Raw genomic sequence first — 24,355 nt, forward strand, 5'->3', positions numbered from 1 at the left:
GGGCACTTTAGTCCATCTGTTTAATTGGCAGCAATACGAGAGGCAAACCTTCAGTTTTAACCTGCTCAGATTTTTTCTTTTCCAGAAACAGAGAAGAAACCAAGTGACTTAAGGTCAAAGCTGACCTTCTCAGTGAAACTATTTTTGTCTTTGACATAGATACTCAGGTCTATAGCCAAAGTAGAAAACAGCAGATGCTCAGGCCGTGGGAGGTCAATACAGGGATTTGTCGAATGGATAGTCCTTCTGTTGCTTTTTTGTGCTTCATGTCTGATGGCTGAGGGCAGATTCACAGGCACCAAGCCAGGCTTTACAAGCTGGTTTGATGTTGCAATGGCAGGCAAATCTTGATAACGAGATGCGGTCCCAATTGCCCTCAGCACACTTTGATGTATCAATTTCATTCTAGGTGCATAAAGAAATCTTTATTTTTATACATTTATAACCAATAAATGAGGCCGATTCCTATTACTGGGCCTCTAATCCACTTTAATGATGCTTTATTTTGGGAAAATTAGAGCACTACTTTCACTTAAACTCATTCAGCCCAGTGGTTTTTTAACACAGAAATATAACAACACCGCTCAAAATGAATCTGAGGGTTCACGAAAAACAGAAGAAAGTTTTCAGCTTTTCACAGAGTTGATCACAGGTCTAACAACCACTGTGAGAGGAAAGTGGAGCACCTACAAGGTAAGGCCCAGCCCACCAGCAGTTTCAAACCAGGAACTGTCTTTCCGTAGAGTAACAGTGCTAACCACTGACCCACTATATCTGTAGTTTATTAAAAGATGCAAACAAATGTGGAAATACAGTGTATAAGGCAAAACACATAAAGTCAATATTTGGTGTGACCACCTTTATTCTTCAACACAGCCTGAACTCTTTTGGACAAGCTTTCTTTAAGTAGACTTCAGGAATAGTTCTCCAGGCTTCTTGAAGGACAGACAATAATATTTAGGTATACCTTTACTGCACTGGCATCGTGTTTGGGGTCATTTTCACACTTAAATTTGAAGCTGTTACCAGTTGGTGACCAGATGATGTCACCAACTGATCTCCTCTGTATCCACTTGAAAAAAATTTCAAATTTGGATTCATCACCCCACAATACCTGTTGTCACCTGAGACCATTGCTGATGAGGTTTCAGTGAGCAGAACATTCTTTAAGTACACCCTCCATACAGTGCTGAGATATGTCAGGTATAAGGACTGGACTGGAAAGTGAAAAAGCAGCCAAAACTTTGGAAGACCTTCAGAAAGCCTCGATGACTGTTCCTCAAGACCAAAATTACAAGAAAGTCCGGATCCTTGGAAGCAAAATATTAAAAAAAGAGTGATGAATCAACACTCCTGCAGAATACTATATATTTATAATGTATAAAAACAATATTTGACCTTAAACAAGATAGTCCAAAACCCCTTGACTTTTACACATAGCCTTTTATTTTATTGCACAATCGCAAATTACTACATTTTTGAAACTGTATTCCTTTAATGAAAATGGTGGTTTAAGACTTCAGATATCAGTGACACATATTGCCAAGGACACAGTAAGACTTTCTCTCATTGGTATGTAATAGCCAAATCAGTTTTTCTTAAAATGAAAAAAAGAAAAAATGAGTTGTGTTCTGGTAGCATATTTAAAGCTCAAACATAGCAGCTTCCCCTAAACTGAAAGTGCAGCATCAAAGTGACGTGTTTCTATTTTTTTTGACACATATATAGAGAAATATGACATAATGATGCATTGCCAAACTTTTGCTCGTGACTAACCTGCTGTAGGTTGTCCAGAACTGGACTGAAGTCAGAATTCCCAGGGGGAAACCATCTGGACCAAACAGTCATTTCTATACATTCAGCAGGCTTTTTTTTTCTTTCACACAGCACATGTTGATAAGCAGCATGGAGATTGTAAGTCACATGATTACAGCTTATATGGCCTGTAGATGGTGATTTTGTGAGCAGGAAAACAGAAGTTAAAACTCATTTATTTATTGGATAAAATATTCAAATTTTTTGTATTTCTACGGATGCTTCCCCCCCCCCCCTATGATGGCACAAAACAGTACAGTATTATGAGTAGATATGATCAGAGGGATTTGTATTGTCGGACAAATGAATAGTCTCAACTATACATACAATCCTTGGCAGGGTATGTATAAAAAATTTCAAGTACTCTTTGACTGTTCAAGTACTAATTTAGCCTTTGTCATCTTGGAAAACAGCAAGAAGAATAGAAACCTTTGTGCCATTGCAACGTGATCTGCTACTTTAAACTAATGCAGTACTTGCACGAAATGTACAACTGACTGCTATTTTATGAGGCAAAAAGTCGCATTCATTGTTTTCCTTCCTTTATCATGTGCGGACAGCACTAATTTATTTCCATCCACCACAAAAGGTCAGTTCCAGTAACACAGATCAGATCAGACCCAGACGTGCATAAAATAGCGTTCAGGATTTCCCTCTTAAGCCAAAAAAAAAAAAAAAAGTTTAAAGAAAAAAACAAAACAGCCAAATCCTCAAGAATTTGTAACTTCACTTTGTTTCCAGAGCAACACTGGATAAAATCATGTGTTTGTGCCTCAGGTGGAGAGTTTACACATGTTACAAAAATCCAGAGAGAACAGGTAGGATCTGACAGCTTTTGTGTTTTTGTATAAATTTACAATAATTTATTACTTAATCTATTAGCTGATGAACAGAAAATTAATCTACCACAATTTAAATAATCAATAAATATTAATTTTAGCTACAGTATGTGCAGAAGTCTTGAGCCACCCCTCATTTCCTTGTATTTGCTTCCATGGAGCCAGACTTTCTTGAAATCTTAATGGTCTTAAACAAAAGTTCTCCAGGCCTTTTATGTCCAGTATTTCTTTGGACACTGGCTGCTTTTTCACTCTTTTTCAGTCCAGTCCTTGTACTCAACCGTTTTCAGAGGAATGCTTTTCTTTGTTTGTTAAGCCACTCAACACTGACCTATATGAATCATTCAAACAAAAAAAAGCACCTAATCCAAGGGATGAACCAGTCTTGTGCCTACACATAGCAGATAACTTAATATACACATAATTAGTTCCCACTTCTTTCATTGAATATATGAAAAATGCCAGACTGTCAAGAAGTCATTCTTAAGGAAAGGAAACAGCAAGGAAAGGCATGGTCTTGTGAGTGCGTACAGCCATCTGTGAAACATACCGGAGACTCTTTCATGGTTTGGGACTACATTTCAGCCAGTGGTGTTGGGGATCTTGTTAAAATTGACGGAAATATGAACACAGATTTCATCACACAGAGATCATCAGATTTTGATCCACCATATAATACCATCTAGAAAGTGTCTGATTGGCAACAGCTTCATTTTTCCGCATGACAGTGATCCCAAACACAATCCCAGTGCAGTGAAAACATACTTGGAGCACTATCAGTCGTGGATCAGCCTCCTCAGAGCCCAGACACCAAGATTATTGAAGCAGTGTGGGATCATCTTGACACTGAACAGAACAAAAGGGAGTCAACAACCCAAAAGGAAATTTGAATGTCCCTCAAGAAGCCTGGAGAACTATTTCTGAAGACTACATAAAGAAATGAGAAGGAATTCTGCCTTAGAAAGTTCAGGCTGTTTTAAAGAATCAAGGTGGTCATTAGCAAATTCTGACAGACAGACTCTGTTTTTGCCCTATTTTCTATATTACATTTGCATGTTTCAATAAATTTCTGCATCCATCCAAAAACTCAAGGGTGGATCAAGAAAAATTTTTACTGCTCATTTTTTTTCTTAAATAAATAAAATACCTTAAGAGGTTAATCATCTATTGAAGCTGCTGGAAATAAACTGAGTGTGACATCGCATCAGGTTGCCCACAGAAAAATACACCACTAAGCACCAAACTGGGTTCAGAAACACAGGAAATACTAGCTGAGGGTGGATTTTTCCTTTTCCATCAATCACCCAGGCTCAGTCCATTGTGACATAATTGTCTGTGATTGGCAACCAGCTTATTATCCACAGTACCAACAGAGTAACCCCCTCCCACCTGCCACTCCAAGCTGCTGCTCAAATAGCCTGCTTCTACTTTTTGATCCAGAGGTGTGCTTCATATCTGTCTTAGATCTTAGGTTTTTGGCTTACATCTGTTTCCTTCATTCTAAATTACTTCTCAGTGGCTCGAACATGTAAACATTAAAACAATTCTTTTATTTAATCAGTGTAAAAAATACAACGTGTGGCTTAATGGGAGGTGATTACTTGGCTTGGCACGTTAACTAAAAAAGCTGTTCACAACTTGACATTTAACACTTTTTCGTTTGTACAAATGAAGTCAGTGAAACAGAATGCATGTTAATAAGTGAGCTTTAGGGGGTAAAAAGGTATCAGCGTTTTAACAAACTCCTGCCACTTAGCAGCTATCTTGGCAATGTCACCAGGTGTTTACTGTAATTGGAAAATTATCTCTCTAAGCCTCAATCTAAACACACAGGAGCTTTGATTTTAATGTTCATGGGGACATGAATAAAGCACAATGAAAAGTTGGCAATGCTCATTTTTGATGGGGCTGTTGGAGTTCTTGCTTCTTCCCACTAGTAATTTTTAAAATAGTGCTTTCAGTGTTACACAACTAATCCAGTTGAGAGCGTTTCGCTCAGTGCTGATAAGTGTCTACTTGTGATCACTGCACTTATTTCCAAATGGATTTTTTAACTGCGCTTGAGATGTGATTTATTTTTCAACCTACCCACTTGTCACGTTACATAATTTAGTAGTGTCTGTGATGCACCTGTACTTTGGGCAAAGAGCCCTGGAAGTCATAACACCAGGGGCAGCTACACATGAGTCACATGAAATTTCTGGTATGTGTCAGCTTTTCTGAAGCTTTGACAATCACGATTTGTTTCAGGGCGACATAAGGCAACTGATATGAGCCCAGTCACAAACACCATGGTGGAAAAAGTCCAGAAAATCATCATGATGTGTGCCTATCAAAGGAAAACACCGACCAGCTACAACATTAAGAAATAACCCCTGAGTTGAATCAGCACCTCTGAGATTATTACCAAAAACACAAAGTTTAACTTCTGAGAGCTGCTGTCTGACAGGTTTTAATCATTTATTCGTTTTTTTATGTCACCCTTTCACTGTGCCACCGCTCCGAAGCCTCTGCTCTTACCTACACACTGCGCGCACGTATTGTTCATGTGTAGCGAACCAGATCAATTTCGACACACCTACAGGATTCCTCAAAGCATAGTGGATGCCCTCGAATAACACCTCAGTTAAAAACACTGCGTGATGTTTCTCAAATATATATATTTGTGTAAGACCTTGTTGTTTACAGTACTCTATGTGCTTTTTTTCCCTTTTTGCACGTTATGCTTCTGGATTACTGGGATTGTAGCACCACAAACATCGACTTGCAGTCATGTCTTTGCTGAGGACTGCCAAGTATCTGCTGCCCACTTGGCAGTTATAGACAAATTATGCTGTAATGAAATCTGTTGTGCTGAAAAGGCTACACGGAGCTGCGTCTCTTAAACATCCTGAATGGAGAGAAAATGTGTAGGCCTGATATTGGGCTTATGCTCGTGCACTGACGTGGACTGCAAACGCAACCTGTTGAGCCGGGCTCCATGTAGTGAGCACAGTCATTGTTCTGCTGCAAGTAGGCATCGGAGAATGTCATCTCCTGAGGGATCATGTTGGGTATGGAGTCCTGCTCCTTCTCCTCGCTCCTGTACCATAAGCAGGAGCAAATAGTCTGGAATTGAAGCACTTCAGTGTAGACACCTTTTAAATCTTTAGCCTTTGTGGTGTTATCTGCTACAGGTGTGGAGGACGCTGATATTGAGACTGGTAACAGATGAGCCACCTCTCCTCTGGGCTTACTGACAGAGAGCAACGCCTTCTCCTTGGCATCCCTGCGCTCATCCTCAGTGTTCATGGTCAGGAAGCGAAGCACCACCAGGTTTAGGAACGCTCCAATCACCGTCAGGCCCGTGAGGATGTAAACAAAGCAGAAAGCCACATATTGAGGGTCATTCTGCAGGGCCTCATTTTTCTGCAGAGCCACGTAGTCTCCAAAGCCAATAGTGGTGAGTGTAATGAAGCAGTAATAGAAGGCATTTAAAAAGCTCCATCCCTCCGAGTGAGAGAACGCCACAGCCCCCACGCACAGGGTGCTCATACAGGAGAAGAAGCCCACCGTCACCATGTTTGCCATGGAGACCTCGGTGTGACGCATTCCCAGGCACTTCTTGGCTTGGTGCAGCAGGTATCTGACAAACGTGTTGATCCTCTCGCCCAGACTCTGGAACATGACCAGGGTCAGCGGGATCCCCAGGAGGGCATAGAACATGCAGAACACTTTCCCTGAGTCGGTGCTCGGCGCTGCGTGGCCATAACCTGAGACAGGGAATATTGCATATTTTTAGACATCTTTGCCCCTATTCTTTTGCCGTGGTGAGTCATAGCAAGAGACGGCATCACCTAATATAAATGCCTAAGAACAGCAGCTGCTTGATTTAATTCCACAGGAAACCAACACACACTCCCACTAAGAGAAAAAGGGAAAGCCCAGGAAAACGATTCAGCTTGGCATTAATACGGTGAACTAACTTCTACTTCATTTATAACTCCCAGATTGTTGACAGCATAGATATTGCAATATTTATAAGTATAACTTATGCTGAAGTGAACCAGAACCAAAGCCATAGATATCTCCATATCTTTTCCTCTTCATATGGCATCATTAAATGATCTTTTTATTCCATAATAAATAAAAAAATTACACCTGGTGTTGTTTTGTCTTAATCATCCAAGTTATTCTGGTTATTCTGATTTACTTAGACAGCCATAATAACGATTTCTTGTCCATGTCTCGGTGTATCTAAGCTATTACATTTGAGATAAATATCACTTTTCTGACTGGTAAGCCAATTACAGCTGCTCTGAAGATATAACTCAAAGAATAAAGATCTGCTGCACAAAAAGATGCTTTTTTAAATAATGTTACCTACCCAGAAGGGATGAAAGCCTTTAAGTAAAGCTTCATTTTGTTCAAGAATATTAAAGTAAAAACCAGCGTTGATGGGCACAGCAAAAGCATGAAAATTTTGGGGGTTATTATAGGATATGTCAAGTCTGATCCGTTTCCAAAATGTTTCCAAATAAACTGTATAAGGCATGAGAAGAAAATAGGTTTTTTAATCATACTATCAAGGTATAACCTCCTCATTTAAAATACAAACTAGCAACAATGTGCTAACAAGTGAAGGTTTAATTTTTCCACTCTTTTAGGAAACAGAATCTTCAACTTTAAAAATGTTTTAAATATTTTTTTTATAGTGCTACAGACAGGATTTTCTTTGTAAGTAGTTAGAAGAGACCCCAGGAATTGTGGGAAGTCATAGGTGTTCTTTATTTATCTGTTGTTTTAAATGAGACGCACAAACTAACGTAAGGGGGCTCCAGTGACTCCACTACCTCTAAAAATCCTTCCTCCGCCCCTGTGCTGAACATCTCTCAATGAAATGCAATAATACATCACATGTATTGATTAAATAACTGTTGCTCACCTATCGTCGTAATCACAGTGATGGCGAAGTAAAAGGACCCAGCAAATTTCCACTGGACCCCTGCTTTGTGAGGATTGAGCTGTAAAACGACGTGCTCGAGCTCTTCGAAGTTCTCTTTGGTCAAGTTATATTTGCGCATGAGTTCGTACTTTCTGGCGTCGAGCTTCCTCTTGTGACTTTTCTCCTGCTTCGACTCCAGGGTCTCGAAGACGGCCGCTCCGACCACCAGGTAGGTGAGGATGCTCATGATGAGGGCGAGAGTCCTGGCGTTTTGTCTCTTCATGATAATAAAGAGAGGGGGAGAAAAAAAATCGAGCGCAGGTGGGAGCTGAGGCTCTCTGCCACCTTCTCCTGACGGACTCCGGATCCAACAGAGGGGGGACTTTGGAGACGGAGCTGTTCTCTCAGCACCACCCCCACATCACAGTTGGGTTGCTACTGTATTTGGACTATTTGTCACCGACTTATATTTAGATTGCGCAGGAAAGGAACACAGGGCAATCCCACAGACTGTCAGAGGCGGCTTGTTGGAGTAGCAGCTCCAAGCAAAAGCGCTCATCTTTAAGGAGTTTATGCACTAAATATACGGCCAGCCTCCGTCTTTGAGGCCAGCACGAGCACATTACTCCAGTTTCCAAGAAGAACACCATAGCGCAGAAAAAAAGATGGAAGAAGGAAAAAAAACTAAACTTGATATCCATGTGATCGTTCACGTAAATATTTACCTAGTGGCTATTTAAACAGACCGGCTCTTCTGGTTCCCAAGTTGTCTAGCAACCTGACGATAACCGTTCTGTGCAAATATTTAAAAGACGCGCATCCTCTTCACGGTGCGCTGCAGGATTCTTCAGATCAATTAAGATTATAAGAAAGAAATCCACAGGGGAAAAAATGTGAATTACTATTTGAGAGTAAAGAAGAGGTTAAAGAGACAGACTTGGTGAACATAAGATTTCTAGTCGCCTATTATAACTTAACTTACCTAATGGTGGTTCACTATAAGGACGCCGGACCAATCCATATCAGAGGTGGAGACAGATTAGAAAAACCAGAGACATTCTGGATTGCAACTTCACAGGCTACTAAAACTCCTATTCTGAGACTGAGTAGCATTTTTATATTTTCTGCTCCTTTTGAAATCTTGACATTTATACTTACTTATATGTGTGTTTGTGTTTTGTTGTATTTTATTAATTCAGATAGCTTATATCAACTTAACTGCTTACACTTCTGTGTATATTTTATTGCTTTCTCCCGCCGCCCCCATATTTTCTGTTTCTTGCCTACATATATTGTTTTAGATAATTTGGATGAATATAATTGGTCATTGTTGTATATGATGTTTTTTCTTCTCCCCCTATTTTCTTCTTCTTTCTTCTTTTTCTACTTTCTTCAGAATTTAATCTTCACTGTTTGTATCATCATTGTGTCAGACCCTGATGGCTGTATTGCTCCAATTTTTTTTAAAATAAATATTTTTATAATTCAAATCAATTTGAATGTTTTGTTATATGCACAATGCGTCCTTTCAGCTGCATATGTTTTGACCTGTGACAGCAGGGAGCCTCAGTTCAGTTTCCTCAAACATCATCACAGGGAGCCAAAGTTGAAAGCGGGCATCACTTGAGCTTCCCTTCTGTCTGCTGCACTCACATCAGCATGTTTCACTAAATGATGAAAGTTACAGAAAAGATTAAATTCCACTTTTCACTAATGCAGCTATTAAATCTTTCTAAATTCAGCTTTTATCCCTTCCTCACACAGACAATAATGGAGAAGAATCATGCAAATGATGACAATTTGAATATTTTTAAAGTTTTAATGTTTAATGCCTGCAAGGAGACAATATTCAAGAGATGCCATAGCCTCATAAAAAGCTTTTTTCCTGCCTTTATTTTCTCTTCTGCCTGAAAATACAAAGCTGCACAAGGTGAAGTTTAATTAATTCCGAGTTTAAGGTCTTCTCCGCTGACTTTTATTTGGTGTTTTTTTTAACATGTGTTTCATTTTAATGCCAAACATTAAAAATGCTTCTGCAGCACCGGAGAACATTTTCAAACAACAAATGGAGAAATAATAAAAGATGTAATATAGAAACCATTAAGCTGCTTCAGTTTTGGCCTTTCTGTCTTTTCTTGTCTTTTTGTCTGCTGTATCCTGTTCACTGTAAATTAGATGCTCTAGATCTGACCTGAACACAAACAAGAATACATAAAATGTTCCCATGTGGTTAAATAAAGTAACTCCAACAGGTAAATTCTGAAAATCATAAAAACAATAAGTTTGAAGCAGGAGAGATTATGTAAGTATATTAATGAAATAAGTTGCACTGTTATTTACACAAATAAAATACAGGAGAACATGACGAGGAGGGCCAGACCACCAGGAATATTCATGAGTAATTATCAATTAATTTGCTGTGTGTCTCAGTTTTATTTTATTGCAAACTGAGATTCAGTTCGTATGACAGCATTACATCAAGCTTCTTGGAACACAAGTGGGACCTTTTCTACACTTTGCTGACATTTCTTTGGCAAAACTATCAAACAAATAAAATAAAAAAGATCTCTTTTTTTAAGCATCAGGCATTCATTTAAATAAATCAAAATTTAACCACTTCAGTTTGTTACAGTAACAAAACTGCAAATGTAAATTGCAATAACTACTGATTAGTTATCATAAGATATATAAGTTCTATAGTACCCCTAGTACTAGCTTTGTTCATACAGTATATCTGGTCTCCAGAGTGATGCACATCAGCATTTTAATGGGACTAAACAGCACACTGGAAACATTTGAGTGCAACACAAAACAGAATAGAGCAAAAACAACCCACAGTGCCAGTTTCAGCCAGCAAAGTAAAACTCATGCAGAAATGATTACACAGATCAGCTCCATGCCTTTTCTGGGTGTTTGGGATCACATTTGGCTTCAGTTATATTAAGATGCTGAACAAGGCCTTCATGAGGTATTTGGGAGAGAGCTTTAGGTCTCTGGCATTTCTACAAGGCCTCAAACTCATCAATCCTCTGCTTGGTGTTGCCCATACGGATCTGACGGAGGGTCTTGTACTTGTCACGGCCAGCGCGGACGTTCTCGGCATGGAGCTTATCGTTCTGGGTCTTCTTGTTATCATCTCGGGATTCTTCCAGCTCTGAGCTCAGGGCCTGCGGAGGAGTCGTGTCCAGTTATTAAACTGTAACAATTCACTTTATCAACAGATATCTTGGCAACCCCTCCAGGCAATTAGAAAGCGATATCTTTAATTTAATCATCTTGTTCTTTCGGCTACTCCTTTTGGGGGTTGCCACAGCAGATCATCTGCCTCCATCTCACCGTATCATTAGCATCCTGCTCTGTCACACCCTCTGCATGTCATCCTTCTCTACATCCATGAACTTTGTCTGTGGTATTCCTCTTTTCCTCATGCCTGGCAGCTGTATCCACTATCCCTCTGCACATGTCCAAACTAGCTCAGCCTTGCCTCTCTAACTTTATCTCCAAACTGCTTAACCTGAGCTGTACCTGTGACATACTCATTTCTAATATTGCCCATTCAGGTCACTCCCAGTGAAAATCTTATTGCCAGCTCTTTTTGTCAATGTCACCATCTCCATAAACCCTCACATCAAAGCAGGTTTTACTACCATCTTGTAAACCTTCCTTTTCACTCTTGCTGCAAATTCCCCCTCGATGCTCGTTTCCACCCACTCCACCCTGCCTGCACTCTCTTCTTCACCTGTCCTGTGCACTTTCCGTTGCTTTGAATGCTTGACCTCAAGGTATTTAAACTTGTCCACCTTCACTACCTCTGCTCCTTGCAGCTTCTCTGTTTCACCTGTCTGTCTCTTGCTCACACACGTGTGTTCTGTCTCACTTCTACTGCTCTCTCCAGCCCTTGCCTCCCCTCTCCAGGCTCTTTTCCTGAAGTATTACAGGAGAGTGAAAAGAGCCTCAAAGAATCCTGATTGAAAATGTGAGTGAATTCAAAAACCTCAAGGATGATGGTGGAAGTATTATCCATCGGGAAAAAAACTTTTAAAAGCCTTATTTTGGGGGCAAAGTCACAGATAGTTTTAATTGTTTATGTTCTAGTGAACAATGAAATTAAAGTTAACTTTGATAATGCCTCGATAAACCCTTCTAAGAAAGGTGCTCATGTGTTTTAAAATTGTTTGCTGAGTAGTGAGACTTGTTCCTAGAACAACATTAGTTGTGCTTCTATAATAGATGCTTAAAATTTCATAGATTTACATCTTAAATAAAAGCTTAATCTACAGTCCCAAAAAATACACCAGAGCACTGCACAGAAGCTAAATGCATCCTAACACTATGGTTATAGGTTTAATATCCCTATTTATATGTGTTTCTGAGCTCTGCCTTTCACGTGGTTTTGCGTTTGGATATATGGCTACACACAGGCCTCATCCTCATCTTTTGGATGAAAGACCTCTTTAATCGTTTACCTTTGTAGCCTCCCTGTCTTACCAGGGACTTTCATCCTTTTGTGACAAAGTGAATATGACAAAAACACTTATTTTTTAACACAGCATATTTTTGCTATAAGTGTTTGGAAGCTATAGAAAAGCTACGAGAAAAAAGTGTCTTAAGCATTGCTGCAGACTCCAGCTGATCTGGGATGTAGTCCAGGTCCCTGAACTAACCTGAAGCTGCTTCTGCAGGCGTTCGTTCTTCTCGGCCTCGGTGAGTCGCTCCTCCTCCTGGCGGTCGTAGTTGATGCCTTGTGTCTGCAGCTCGGCGCTATAGGTGCTGTTTTCTTCGCTGTGCTCATGGTCACTCTCGCTGTCTGAGGAGGAGGAGGAGGAGGAAGCATGCTCAGCAACAGGAGCTGAGTTGGCGGAACTCATCACAGTGTGCAGCTCCTCCTTCGTTTTCAGCAGACTCTCCTCCACTTCGACAGCCTAAAAGGAAAGGTGGGGGGATGCGTGTGTTAGATTTGTGATAGTAATACCCAAATTTGCAAGGACATTGACAAATCGAGCTTTCTCGCATCTGGTTTTTGCAAACTCGAACCTGCCTTTCTGACCTCTCCACTAAAATATGGCTCCTGAATTTATACTTTCAAACCAAAACAACCTAATACAAAAAAGGTGCAAGGGTTACAGTACATGGGTAGTTATGTTTTTGAGGAAGTATGTAAATTACAGTGCAAAAGATTCAAATTATGGATGACTTATACAGATAAATCGTTTTCTTTCTTTTAAACAATAAATTTATATTTTATACTGTGCTTGCTGTGACATTTGTCTGGTATTTCCTGTGACTTGTGCAGCTCTTGACTGCATGCTGGAGACCCACCTTGGTGTGCCATGTCTCAGCCTCTTCCTCCTTGGCTTTCTTGGCCTCCTCCAGCGCAGCAATCTTGGCGCTATATTCGGCCAGCTCTGCAGCCTGAAGGAGGAAGCACAACACTGTGACGTGAGAATAACAGAATTGGCATGCTGTCATTTTAGAAATGTGATGAAAGCAAAGGCAGGGACATCTTAAAAACCTCCGTGTTACTTTAATCTGCCATTAGCACAGCCGATAAGTGCTTAGAATGAATTCAGGAGATTTATCAGGACTTTTTCCCTCATGTGCTCCACACTCACCAGCTGCTCCTGGCTCTTTAACTGGTCCTCAGCTTGCCTGGCCAGCTCCTCCTTGGCTATTATAGCCTCCATCCTCTCAGCCTCCAGCCGGGCCGCCTCCTCCTCCACCCTCCTCCTCTCCTCCTCCAGCCTCATGGCCCGGTCCAGCTGCTCCTGAAGCTCTGCGTGACAAAGTCAGAACACGGGGAAATCTATAAAGCACTGTACGCTGTTATAAAAATGCCAGATAAGAAACGCAAAACTCAGATTTGTCTTAAATTGGGGTGCTTTTTTTTTTTTTTTAACATTTCTATGTTAACATCATAGAAAAAAAGATTAAAGTTACAGGGGAAAAAAAGGAAAATACTCAGGACAGTATTTTTAAAATATTTTGGTGGCTCAGAAACTCTAATAAAGGTTTCCAAACTCAAAAGAATATTCTTCTACCTCAATAAACATAAAGCAATATTTTTGATTAAATCACAACTGAAATATTTAAAATCAAAGGTTTATTTATTCTTATAAATAATCGTTAAGGAAAATGTTTTAGTCATCTAGTCATCTGACCAGGTTCATGCCGAATTTTTAATCATATTTATGTAACAAAATTACATGGAAAATGTATATGTAATAAATTAGTTAAAGTCATCCTTTTTAGAAGAGTTTTATGAATTTATTTTATTTTATTATTATTTTTACTCCACGTCTTCATTATCATAAGACATCAAGGTTGTTAAGATCATAGAAATATGAGCCTTCTGTTTTAGATTTTAAAAATGTTTTGATGGTTTTCAATGCTAAAGGCAGATGATTGGACAAAATAAAATGTGTTAACGCAGATAGTTAAAGAAATGCCTTTTATGAAGATCATTCGTTTGACAAAATTCGCCAAACATAACAAAGTTGCTTTTCAAGTAACGATCTCCCATCCTCCTCACATCTTTGTCAAACCATGTTTTGAAACCACCATCTGCCCTTCCAACTCTCAAATATGTATTCCACCATATGGGGGAGATGAGAGGATGATGGGGGAGGGGGTTATGCCTAATATGGTGGTGGGCTTTTTACCAAATGTCAATAGTACTTTTGAGAAAAGTGTTTTTTGATCTTCTTCTTAGTTTTTTTTTTGTTTTTTTTTTTGGTTCTCTAGAATATGTACAGTACTGTGCAAAGTTCTTAAAATAATTAATTTCATAAAATGACGGTTGAAGTTGGGTAGTGGAAGAGGAAGAGATTAGAAAATATTATTTTGGTGAAAGTATAAGTATATCATACTTATACTTTCACTCATTGATATAAATGTGGCATTTATTTTTAGTTTTATTTTTAAGAGCCATTAATGATGAAAATATCCAGGTTTTACAAAAAAAAAACCCCTAAAAAAATAAGTAAATTAACCAAGAATGAAAGGTTCACGTTTATAATGTGGGACACCTTTTATCGCTTTAGCTCACATTTGTAATAGTTTCTATAAAACAGCTAAACAGCAGAGGGCAGTAAAAACATCTTACAGCTAAGTGTGAACTTTCAAATTGGAACCCTGAAGTGGATGGATGGATGGATGGATGGATGGATGGATGGATGGATGTATAGTTAAGCCAGAAACCCGTAATAGCTCAAACCCTTAAGGTTCTACAGGTGGTAGCATGTGGTTAATAAATGGTTTAATGTGGACTATTGAGAAAAAAAATCAGTGAAATCTTCTTTTTCATAGCACTATACAACAGATAAGGTCTGCAGTGTCTGCAGCTTCTATGTCAAATTTTCTATCTCACCTCTCTCTGCTCTCCTAGTTGTTTCTTCAAACTGGTGGAGCCTCTCCATCAGCTCCCGCTTTTCTCTCTCCATCTCCTCCTTCTCCTTCTGGATGGCCGCCCTCCTCTTCTTCTCGCTCTCCAGCTGATCCCTGCAGAACACAAAAGCTCAATCGCACGCCTAATGCAAAGCCTACATTTCAAATCCCAATTCTAAGTTTGCCTGCAACATTTTAACCGGGCGCTTAGCTTCACCCACCTCTCCATCTTCTTCTGCAGCCTCTCCTGTCTGGCCTGAGCCTTCATCTGCTGAACCTCGATGGTGTCGGGCTTGCGGCGGCGCATGTACAGTTCATGGTTGCCCATGCAGAGCTGCAGGATGCCCTTGTTGACTTTGAGCCGTGGAGCGTAGAATACAAAGTCCTTTAAAAGACAAAAAAGTAGAAGACAACTTTTTTTTTTTTGCAAAAAGGGCTCCATAAGCTTCATTTAAAATCTCTCGGTATAGCAAAAGTTGTTTTATAACTGCTACAAAAGTGGATTTAAAAGAACACTAGTGAAGATTATTAGACTCATAAAACACTTACTTGGGCTTTCTTGTCTATGGGCTTGATAACAAATTTCTTATCATTGAAAGAAATGTTTCTAATTTCACTCCACGGAAATCCAATCTTTGGAGTCAGCCTGAAAAATGGATAAAAAGAGATATTTTTCACAGTGTGATATGAGCTTTAAGTTTGTTTCTTTAAAAGGATTACAACTGGACAGGATGACGCATGTGATATCAGAGGAAGAGGTTGGGGAGGGTTTGTAAGTTCATTTTGTAGTAGAATTGGGTCAATGACCTCTTCAAAGCAACATCCATATAGTTAGATGCGTTATTTAAAACCAGGGCCGCTGAAAGGAAAGTTGACACACGTCTGCGACTGAGGTTTGACCGTTCGTGCATTGATCTCCTGTCTACAGATGTGTTTTATCAGGTCAGCGCACAGAACAACGTTGCAGCAAACAAAAGCAGGGACAAAACAACAGAAATACAGAAAAAGAGATTTACTACAAAAACTGATTTACTTGTCGTTCTTCGCATAAATGTTGAGGCCTAGAGCGTCGACTCCCAGGAGCAGGTCTGTGCCCTTCTTGTTCTTGATGTCAAAGTAGTTAATGCCATACATCTCAAGATCCTGGGCGATCTTCAGGTACTCAATCATGGCTTCTTCCCTGTTCACATTAGATAATGAAATAAAATATTAAATGTTCAACAGACTAATTTGTCTTTTACTTTATTTTTGGGATTTAAACTGTGGCGGCAAGCCTCCACCTAATAATCCATCTCCCTTATTAACTCTTTAGAGCTAAAAAAAAGCAAATAATTATTACAACAGAGTGGATGAAGCTTTTTTGGGCATCAAAAACACAGCAATGAGTTATAAAATAGTTGCTGCTGAATTTCTTTTTCCTTTATGCTAACTCGGTTACACTGCAGCATCTATAAAAGCTGAGTGATCATGAGTAAGAGCAAAGCCTTCTAACTCTACTGAACTTTACTGCTTGTAAAAGTTGACTTACTATAAAACTCCAGGACGCTGTGAGACCAAGACTGCTGTTCATTCTTAAAAAGTAAAGTCCTGAAAGCATCAATTCGCTGGAGGAAATTTACGCCACTCAGCCTTCACTTACTTCAGCATCGCTCCGTGCTCCTGGTGCCAAACCTGGATTCTCTCCTCCCACTGCTCCCTTGACAGCTTGTGTTGGTCCAGCACTCTGAGGGGAGCAACAAGCTATCAGCAACCCATGCTGGTGAAAATGTAAACAGTCTGTGTATACATACAGGGTTAAAGCATACACATGATGCATTGTTGTGTCTTTCCCGGCGATCCTTTGTCAGGAGCCGAAGGGGCATTATCACACAGGGGTTAATAGTTCGATTATTCAGGGAGGCTATTAGCCAGGATGAGTTCCAGATTTGCTGTAAAGGAAAAGAGGTCATTTATCCAGAAGATTATCATTTATGATGCGGCTGTTCTGTCACTTTATGAGTGCAAAGTTGATGGAAAACTACACCAACCACAGATAAATGGTCCTAATCTTCTTTTAAGCGTACTCAGCAAGGTAAAAAGACAGAGCCGCTTCATCCATGTGATCATCTGTTTAATTTTAGAAAATAATCAGTTCACTAACTTTTAGGGGAAACAAGATGATGAATGACAAATTATATTTAAAAAATGTGCTACTTACTATCAGAGCAGCTGATGTCTGATGGTTATTTGAGAGAATAACACTTGTAGTAATAAAACTGTGAAAGCCAAATGAATCTACATTTTGGAACGTCACAATTGTAAAGAGTTCCTGTAGGGTGGATGTGGTGTTAATCTTTCAACTCGGATCACTGCTGCATAAATCTGCCCTTGCAAAAACCTGTAAAGTTGTACTGAGTTGCAAAGAACTGATTTTCTGCTGACCTATGTGCAGCTGCTGCAGATCCACTCGCACTCACCTCTTGGGCAGAAGACGCTCAGAGGACATGTAACGTGGCTGATGCGTCGACTTGTTGTACTCGCCATACTTTGCCTGGATGGCGTAGGAGGCCAGCAGCACGGCGGTCTCTGGAGGGCAGTAGATCTCCTCATTCAGAATCGCCTCCTTCACCTGCAGGAAGAAGAGCCTCCTGGTGATGTCCTGGATCAGCTCCTCGGCTGCATCCTCAGGGTAAAACTTGACCAACAGCTTGAGCTGCAGGGGAGTCTCTTTCTTCACTTCCTGAGACATCACCTAGAGGGGCAATAATTAAAGAATAAAATATTTGAACTTCCTACAGCAAAGTAGTAAAGACAGCTAAATAAATAACAGAGTGTGGGCAAGAATCCAGTAGAAAAAGGGTCAAATTACTTTTATGAACAACACTTATTTTAACTCTTGATTTAACAATTAAATGCTTACTTGCACACAATACAGAAAAATCCAAATTAAATAGACACATAAAAATAATACAGTACATTTAAAAATAAAAAAAAGATGGCCGTAGAAGAACTGAGAGCTGCAGCAAGCCTCTGGGTTTTTACATTTACAATTAACTGTTCTAAACAGAGTAGATGACACTCACGTCACTGCAAGTCCTCACCTTCTTTTCAGAGTTCAACCATGAGGTGAATCCTCTGATGTCAACAAACTGCAGCCCGAAGTACCAAGTCTCACGCAGGCCGATGGTCCTGGAAACCTTCAGAGTGGAGACATGATAACAAAATCCTGCACATCTTCTCAACAGCTTCTTCACTTTTTAATCAAAACCTCCTCCATGCCTCTTGCAGTAATCTCTCCCTGAAGAATAAAACCTTTGGATAAGATTACAGAACTTTTAAATAAGTATGTTAAGCTTGTTTTTTATCATAAAGGGGCTCATTAAACTGGCCAGCTTTTACCAGACTAGATCTGTGGGACAGCTATGGTTACTAGTTGCTTTGCTGATGGAATAAAATACCCACTGGTTACAGTTAAGACCATTTATCTGCGAAACAAATACCAAAGCAAGTGTATCTGACTGAGAGTATTTCTCTGCTGAAGTATTTCAAAGGTCTATATTTACACTGTTGCATTTGCTGCTGTTTGGCGTTAATCCATCTCTTTGCCAGTCCATTTTATTTTTTTTAAATGCATGAAAGACTTCTCAAAAGAAACAAAGAAACAGAAACTTTTCAGTCTATATAAAGTCATCCAGGATCCATAAAATAATACAGGATGTGCTTTGTGAACTGCATCAGACCGACCTGGTCAAAGAGCTGCTTCCCTGTTGTGTTGGGGTGGAAGGAGAACTCCAGCTCCGCGTCCATTGTGGTGACGCGGACATTGACCTGCAGCATAAAGGTCATTTAGTCACGTGATGACAGAGATTTCTATTTGGATACACATGAATCATATTCGCAAACAATCAGCTTCCTTTTCTCAGAGAATCTGTAACCGGGCAGAAATATTTTACTGTGATCTTATTATTAGTTTGCAGCGATCAGCAATCAGCCTGGAAACATAAAGATATTGTAGTCATATGTGTGAAGGAGCTGTGAAGTGGATTATTCATAAACCATAATTGCTCACTATCTCATTAGACTTCGGACTACTCTTGCGAGGTTACACAAGGTTGCACATACGCAGATTACAATGCTTGCAGAGTTGACTTTACCGTTGTTAGTCAAGATCAGCCTGTTTTATAACAACAACGATTAAAGTGGAAAAGAAATGACACTTTAAAATGTTTATAGAACAGATGTACAACAGAAAAAAAAACACACTAAAACAGCCAGGCCGTTCTCAACACACTGACCCCTGATCACAGGCCAGATTGGGCTTGTAGCAGTTACACAATTGTTTTATGAAGTTATACTACAGCACGCCCCGGGTGTCATAAAGATAATCCCACTGAAACTTGAGCAGCAAAAGCTGGAACATCCATTTGTGAAACTTCTAACGTGTTACTCAACTGTTACCACCTCCAGTGATGGCATGCATAAAGTAATAGCTCAACTCACTGACACCCTGCAGGTGTTTCCTGCCTGCCACAACCTTAATCGCTTACTAATCATTGACTGTGGACATCACTAATGAATCATTAATCCATTAGACATAGTCACCAGTTTATACCGTTGAGCTATGTAGGATTATCTTCATTTGTTTATACTTGGATTGTGCTTTTTGGTACCGTCGTACCTCTTTTGTTTAGCTGTTCAAAAACCGTTTTCCACAACGCAAACAACACCTGCAACTATGACTCATAATTTTATTTGATTTCTAGTTAGTTTAAGGTCAGTCAAATGGACGTAGACGTCAGAATGACCTCTTAAGAGAGGCTTTCTCCTTGCAGTGTCAATATAAGCACAGAGCTGCTTTCGTAATGCACAGGCCAGTCGTTCTTATCAGTTTTCCGACAGACTGATGCTGAAAGCTTAAGTAACTGCGGACATTTAGAACATGAGAGTTTTCTTTGTTTAAGACAGAGGTCTCTTGTTTGCTGCAGGGTGCCTCCGAAAATCAAACGGAGCAGAGAAAAGCGGTTAAACTGTACAGTCATGAGTTCGTTCTTAACATTTAAAAATCACTCCAGTGGCACTAAAGGGAATTACCATGATTGCAGTGCATTATGCATGCCCAGAGAAACAGCAGACAGGCTGGTTGCAGACCTGAAGTAGCATTTTTCTGTCAGGAATGTGAGCAGCATGGGTCAAACTCTACACTTAGTTAATGAGTAAATGCCAAGAAGGATCTTGGACTCTTGGAAACAAGAAGCCTGGCCAGATTTTTTTAATTATTTAAAAAAAAAAGGGACATTTAATTAGAAATTAAAGCTATTAAATCTGTATTTATGCAAGTAACTCTGAAATGTATCTAGTGGTCATTCTCAGCATAAGCAATACAAGAAACCACACAAATAAATGTATAAACCCACCACTGACATTTTTGAATATGCAACAGGAAGAAACACTTCAGTTACATATAATCCTTTAAATCGTGGCGATCCTACCGTTTTGGGCATCTTGGCTGCGGTTGGTGGAGGAGTAGTACCAAGTGGTTCCCAGGTTGTCACAGGTTGCAGTGAACGTCTCCCAGCTGAACGTGCGCCTGATAAAGAGCACAGCACCGCTCTCGCTCGAAAACTCCTGGGCAGGGCTCGTGCCCTTTGAACTCAGCAGATTACGCAGACTGACGTTAGAGTTACTATCACAAAACTGAAAGATTTACCTCCAATGTGGCCAGTGGCAGCGCAAGATGCGTAGTTCCACCCAAAGACTATCACCTGCTTCAGCACCTTAAGTACTGCGACCTTTGATCAGAGCAAGCAAGACTATAAGGGGCCGGACGTTCTATTTATGTCGCCAGTCTGGAGGTGACAGCGGAGAGGGCTGTCATAAAGAGATCGTGTCAAGGTAACACAGTTGTGAGAGGTAGAACACAAATGAGACCAACAAAAGATTAGAACATTATCAGACTTTAATGGGAACTGTAGACGAACAAAAGTTGAATGCATGTGGACCGATGAACATTAACAAAGCTGCGGATTTATCGTTTCCTAAACATAAATATTCTACTCAGTTATTCACATAATTCATTTAGTTTCATTCAAAAAATGAATTGATTAGTGACAAAAATAATCAGCTACAGTCTCTCATTTATAAAAATAAAACAAAACACTGGAGCTACAGTGCATGAAGATTATTTTAAGTTTGCAAGGATCTTTGAGCTCCTAATGTTTAGAGTATGAAATTAAATGGCTTAGAGCGCTGTCAGAGGAGCAGGAGGCATCTTGATCTTGTGTGTGCTTAAACTTCTTTAAATGTGTCTCCAGGAGATCTTTAACTATCTGCATACTCTTACTCCAAAGTCCCCGCTTTTTATCTCAGTCAGATGATACAACGGGTATTAAAGTAGTTGGTGCACCGTAAACTGGTCACAGCTATTAAAGCGCTATTTAATTCTTAATCTTGAGTCAACAGGATAATGCTTCTCCTATTATTGCACATGTATCAGACTTCTTCATCTTGTCAAGTAAAGAGACCACACGAAATTACATTAAAATTCATCTTTGATTTTAAAATGAGGCTGGTCCTCGGGTTTGAAGTCTTTGTTGGGACTTCCATCCTCGTTCAGGATACGGGATGCTGTGTAACCCACAATGGGATACTTGGCTTTGTATGTGCCTTCAAATATACTGTCCAGAGACTTCAGCTGCTCTTCAGTGAGGCCCGTCTGTGGAGGTGAAGATATAAAAGGAACATTAATAAGTGATTTTTTAATATATATATATAACGTTACTCAACTATGCTTCCCTTATTTTTACTGTAACATGTTTCAAAACAAATTTTATTAATCAATGTGGCAAAAATCTTACCATTAAATCATAATCATGATCTACAAAATAGTAAGGAAAAGAGCCTTTGCAATTTTTAAAGTACATTTTTTGTACATTTCCATATAAATTCTGATTGATCCTGTAATATTACGTCCAAAGCCTGAGAGAAAGTAAGAGGGCACCGAATGACATCCAGACAGAAAGCTCAGCACCTTGTATAAAAAATGTCCATTTTCTTTTGTCTTTAGATTTTTGTACAAAGCAGGAGATCTAGAAACTGTATGTTTTTTAACCTTTGAGCATTCTGACTTGTGGAAAAGCTCAGGGACCTGTTCTGGGAAAAGGGGTGTGCTTTTTGGGAAAGCTATGCTTGCCTCTTTGCCCCCTTTTATTTATTTATTTTGCTAAGAGTTAGAAAGAAAGACTGTTAGCACTTATGCAAAGAACTTACTTAAAACAGAGAGATGATTACTTCAGTCGTTTACAATAAAAAGTGATCTAAATGAACTTTTACTTTAATAAAAGTCGATATAATCGCATTAGCACAGTGTTGTTTATGTTACCTAAAAGATCCTAATTATTCACCTTAGTTTCACCTCATATTTTTCACACAGCTGTCAATACCTCACCTGCACCTGGGTCTGTGAAACTGTTCCTTTAAATGTATTTCCTATGAATCATAAGTTGTCTGAAATGTTCAAATGGTGACTTTTTGTAAGGAAGTTTGGCATTTTTTCACCTTTTATGGCCTTGGGTGTTGCAGAAACTTTGTGATTTATTGTTTTGCTTGCTCCAGTCACTTTGTTTTTTAAAGTGTCTACACCAGGGAAAAATGTAGAGCGTTAATGAACTATTGTACAATCCTGTCCAAAAGCCTTGAGCCACACCTCATTCTTTATCCTTTGCTGGGAAAATGGGAAATTAGTGCAGTGATTTATTGAAATATGTCTGCACATACATGGAAACACAGTATGTGAGGCAAAAACAGAGTTAACACAAATCTAAGGAGCATGAAAGTCAATATTTGTTATGACCACCTTCATTCTTCAGCACAGTCTAAACTTAGTCAGCAGTGTCTTCGTCATTTTTTTGTAATTTCTTTAAGTAGTCCTCAAGAATAGTTCTCCAGGCTTCATGAAGGATATTCAAATATCTTCTTTGGATGTTCTTCTGTTGTTTTGTACTGTTCTCTGTCCAGATGATCCCACAGTGCTTCGTTAACGCTGACTTATAGAGTTTTACTGTGTTTTTCTATCCTGGTATGCTTTTCCTGCACTAACAGTGTGTTTGGGATCACTGTCATGCTGAACAATGTGTGACACTGCCCCACCCCACATGATGGTGGGATGAGGAAATGTCTCATATGTAGAGTGAGACTGTTGGATGAGCTACAATGACTCATATTAACAAAGAAAAGGAGAGCGGCACACTGTGCTGTACATTCCTTATCTCAACAGAAACTGTCTATTCTTTCATGAAGAAGATAAAACTGGTAGAAATTTTCTATTATCTATTTTTTTTTCTTCTTTCAAAAAATAGATACATATTTGTTGCATTTAGTGTCTTCATCCTCCCTCTACCTGTTACATTCAATCTGCACAGCCAAAAAGAAATGAGGGGAAAAAAAATCTCTTGCATTAAATGTCAAGTAGATTAATAAATAACAATAATAGTAATATTAAAAAAAAAAAAAAAAAAAATGGTTCAGACCTCCAGACTGTTTTAATACCAGATTTTTTAAAAATGGCTTTTCCCAAGTTCTGGCTCCTTGGCAGCAGAATATAAAGAAATGAGGGGGGAATCAAGAGTTTTCCACATATTCTTCGTTCAGCTGAAACTCACAGTGTCTGATGTCAAGTCTGCGGGGTTCAGGGACATCTTGGCCACAGCTCGAGTGGAGTCCTTACCTACCAGCGCATTATATGGAGCATCTTTTCCATAAAACTCTGGAATGGGTGAAATAAAATGAACATTAAAACCAAAGCGCTGACTGCAGAGACTAATAAGCAAATGACCCTAGTCAGGTTAGTTTATAGAGAAGCCTTCTAATGTGCTAAATCAGTTTTTATTTGACCTGGCTTTAATGACTGATTTGAATCCAGGAGTTAGATAATGTTTTTTCTACATTTACCTTTTCCCTTGGTGACATCAAACACAACCCCTTTTACTGCCATATAAATAGGCTGGCCCTCCTATAATAGGAAAAGAAAGAGCAATGATAAAGAGATGACTGTTAACAAAAAAAATGCACGCCCAAGCAGAGACACGCGAGTTCTTTTATTTCTCCGGCAGAGTTTACCTCGCTGCCGTCGTATCTCTGCAGCTCCTCCTCGGCGAATAAACGGACAGGTTTTGTAGGCGTTTTGTGTTTTACTTTAGCGTCTTCCGCTAAAGCCACGGCGAGGATGATAAATAAGACACCAAATCGCGCTGTTGCCATGGCAAGGTCGTTGTTTAAACAAGAAGTTCAGGCGAAAACTTCTTCATCCACTTCCCTTTCAGTGCCCAGGTACTCTCTGGTCGTGATGCATTTGAAAGCCTCGGAAATTTCACTGACATTAGTTTAAACCAGTTCTTGCTTATATTTGTTTATATTCTGG

At 39.5% G+C, this 24,355-nt stretch overlaps 3 protein-coding genes across 3 annotated transcripts; all 3 read right to left on the reverse strand.

The window, feature by feature from the left end:
- Positions 1-1,423: 1,423 nt before the first annotated feature.
- kcnk3b (potassium channel, subfamily K, member 3b) lies at positions 1,424-8,865 on the reverse strand. Its single transcript, XM_003442964.4, has 2 exons — positions 7,579-8,865; positions 1,424-6,406 (listed from the first exon to the last, which is right to left on the reverse strand). The coding sequence occupies exons 1-2, from the start codon at positions 7,859-7,861 to the stop codon at positions 5,517-5,519; spliced, it is 1,173 nt and encodes a 390-aa protein (XP_003443012.1). The 5' UTR covers positions 7,862-8,865; the 3' UTR covers positions 1,424-5,516.
- Positions 8,866-9,383: 518 nt separating this feature from the next.
- Positions 9,384-20,706, reverse strand: ezra (ezrin a). Its single transcript, XM_003442854.5, has 13 exons — positions 20,430-20,706; positions 18,685-18,768; positions 18,042-18,137; positions 17,418-17,692; positions 16,601-16,684; positions 15,995-16,141; positions 15,511-15,607; positions 15,183-15,346; positions 14,945-15,075; positions 13,191-13,351; positions 12,898-12,990; positions 12,243-12,500; positions 9,384-10,745 (listed from the first exon to the last, which is right to left on the reverse strand). Exons 1-13 carry the CDS (start codon positions 20,439-20,441, stop codon positions 10,581-10,583), a joined length of 1,767 nt encoding a protein of 588 aa, XP_003442902.1. The 5' UTR covers positions 20,442-20,706; the 3' UTR covers positions 9,384-10,580.
- Positions 20,707-21,045: 339 nt separating this feature from the next.
- On the reverse strand, positions 21,046-24,319 carry nenf (neudesin neurotrophic factor). The gene is made up of 4 exons (XM_003442963.5): positions 24,055-24,319; positions 23,887-23,947; positions 23,598-23,701; positions 21,046-21,652 (listed from the first exon to the last, which is right to left on the reverse strand). Exons 1-4 carry the CDS (start codon positions 24,193-24,195, stop codon positions 21,476-21,478), a joined length of 483 nt encoding a protein of 160 aa, XP_003443011.1. The 5' UTR covers positions 24,196-24,319; the 3' UTR covers positions 21,046-21,475.
- Positions 24,320-24,355: the final 36 nt, after the last annotated feature.

Source organism: Oreochromis niloticus, linkage group LG19, assembly GCF_001858045.2.
Source record: "Oreochromis niloticus isolate F11D_XX linkage group LG19, O_niloticus_UMD_NMBU, whole genome shotgun sequence".
In the NCBI taxonomy this organism is placed as follows: Eukaryota; Metazoa; Chordata; class Actinopteri; order Cichliformes; family Cichlidae; genus Oreochromis; species Oreochromis niloticus.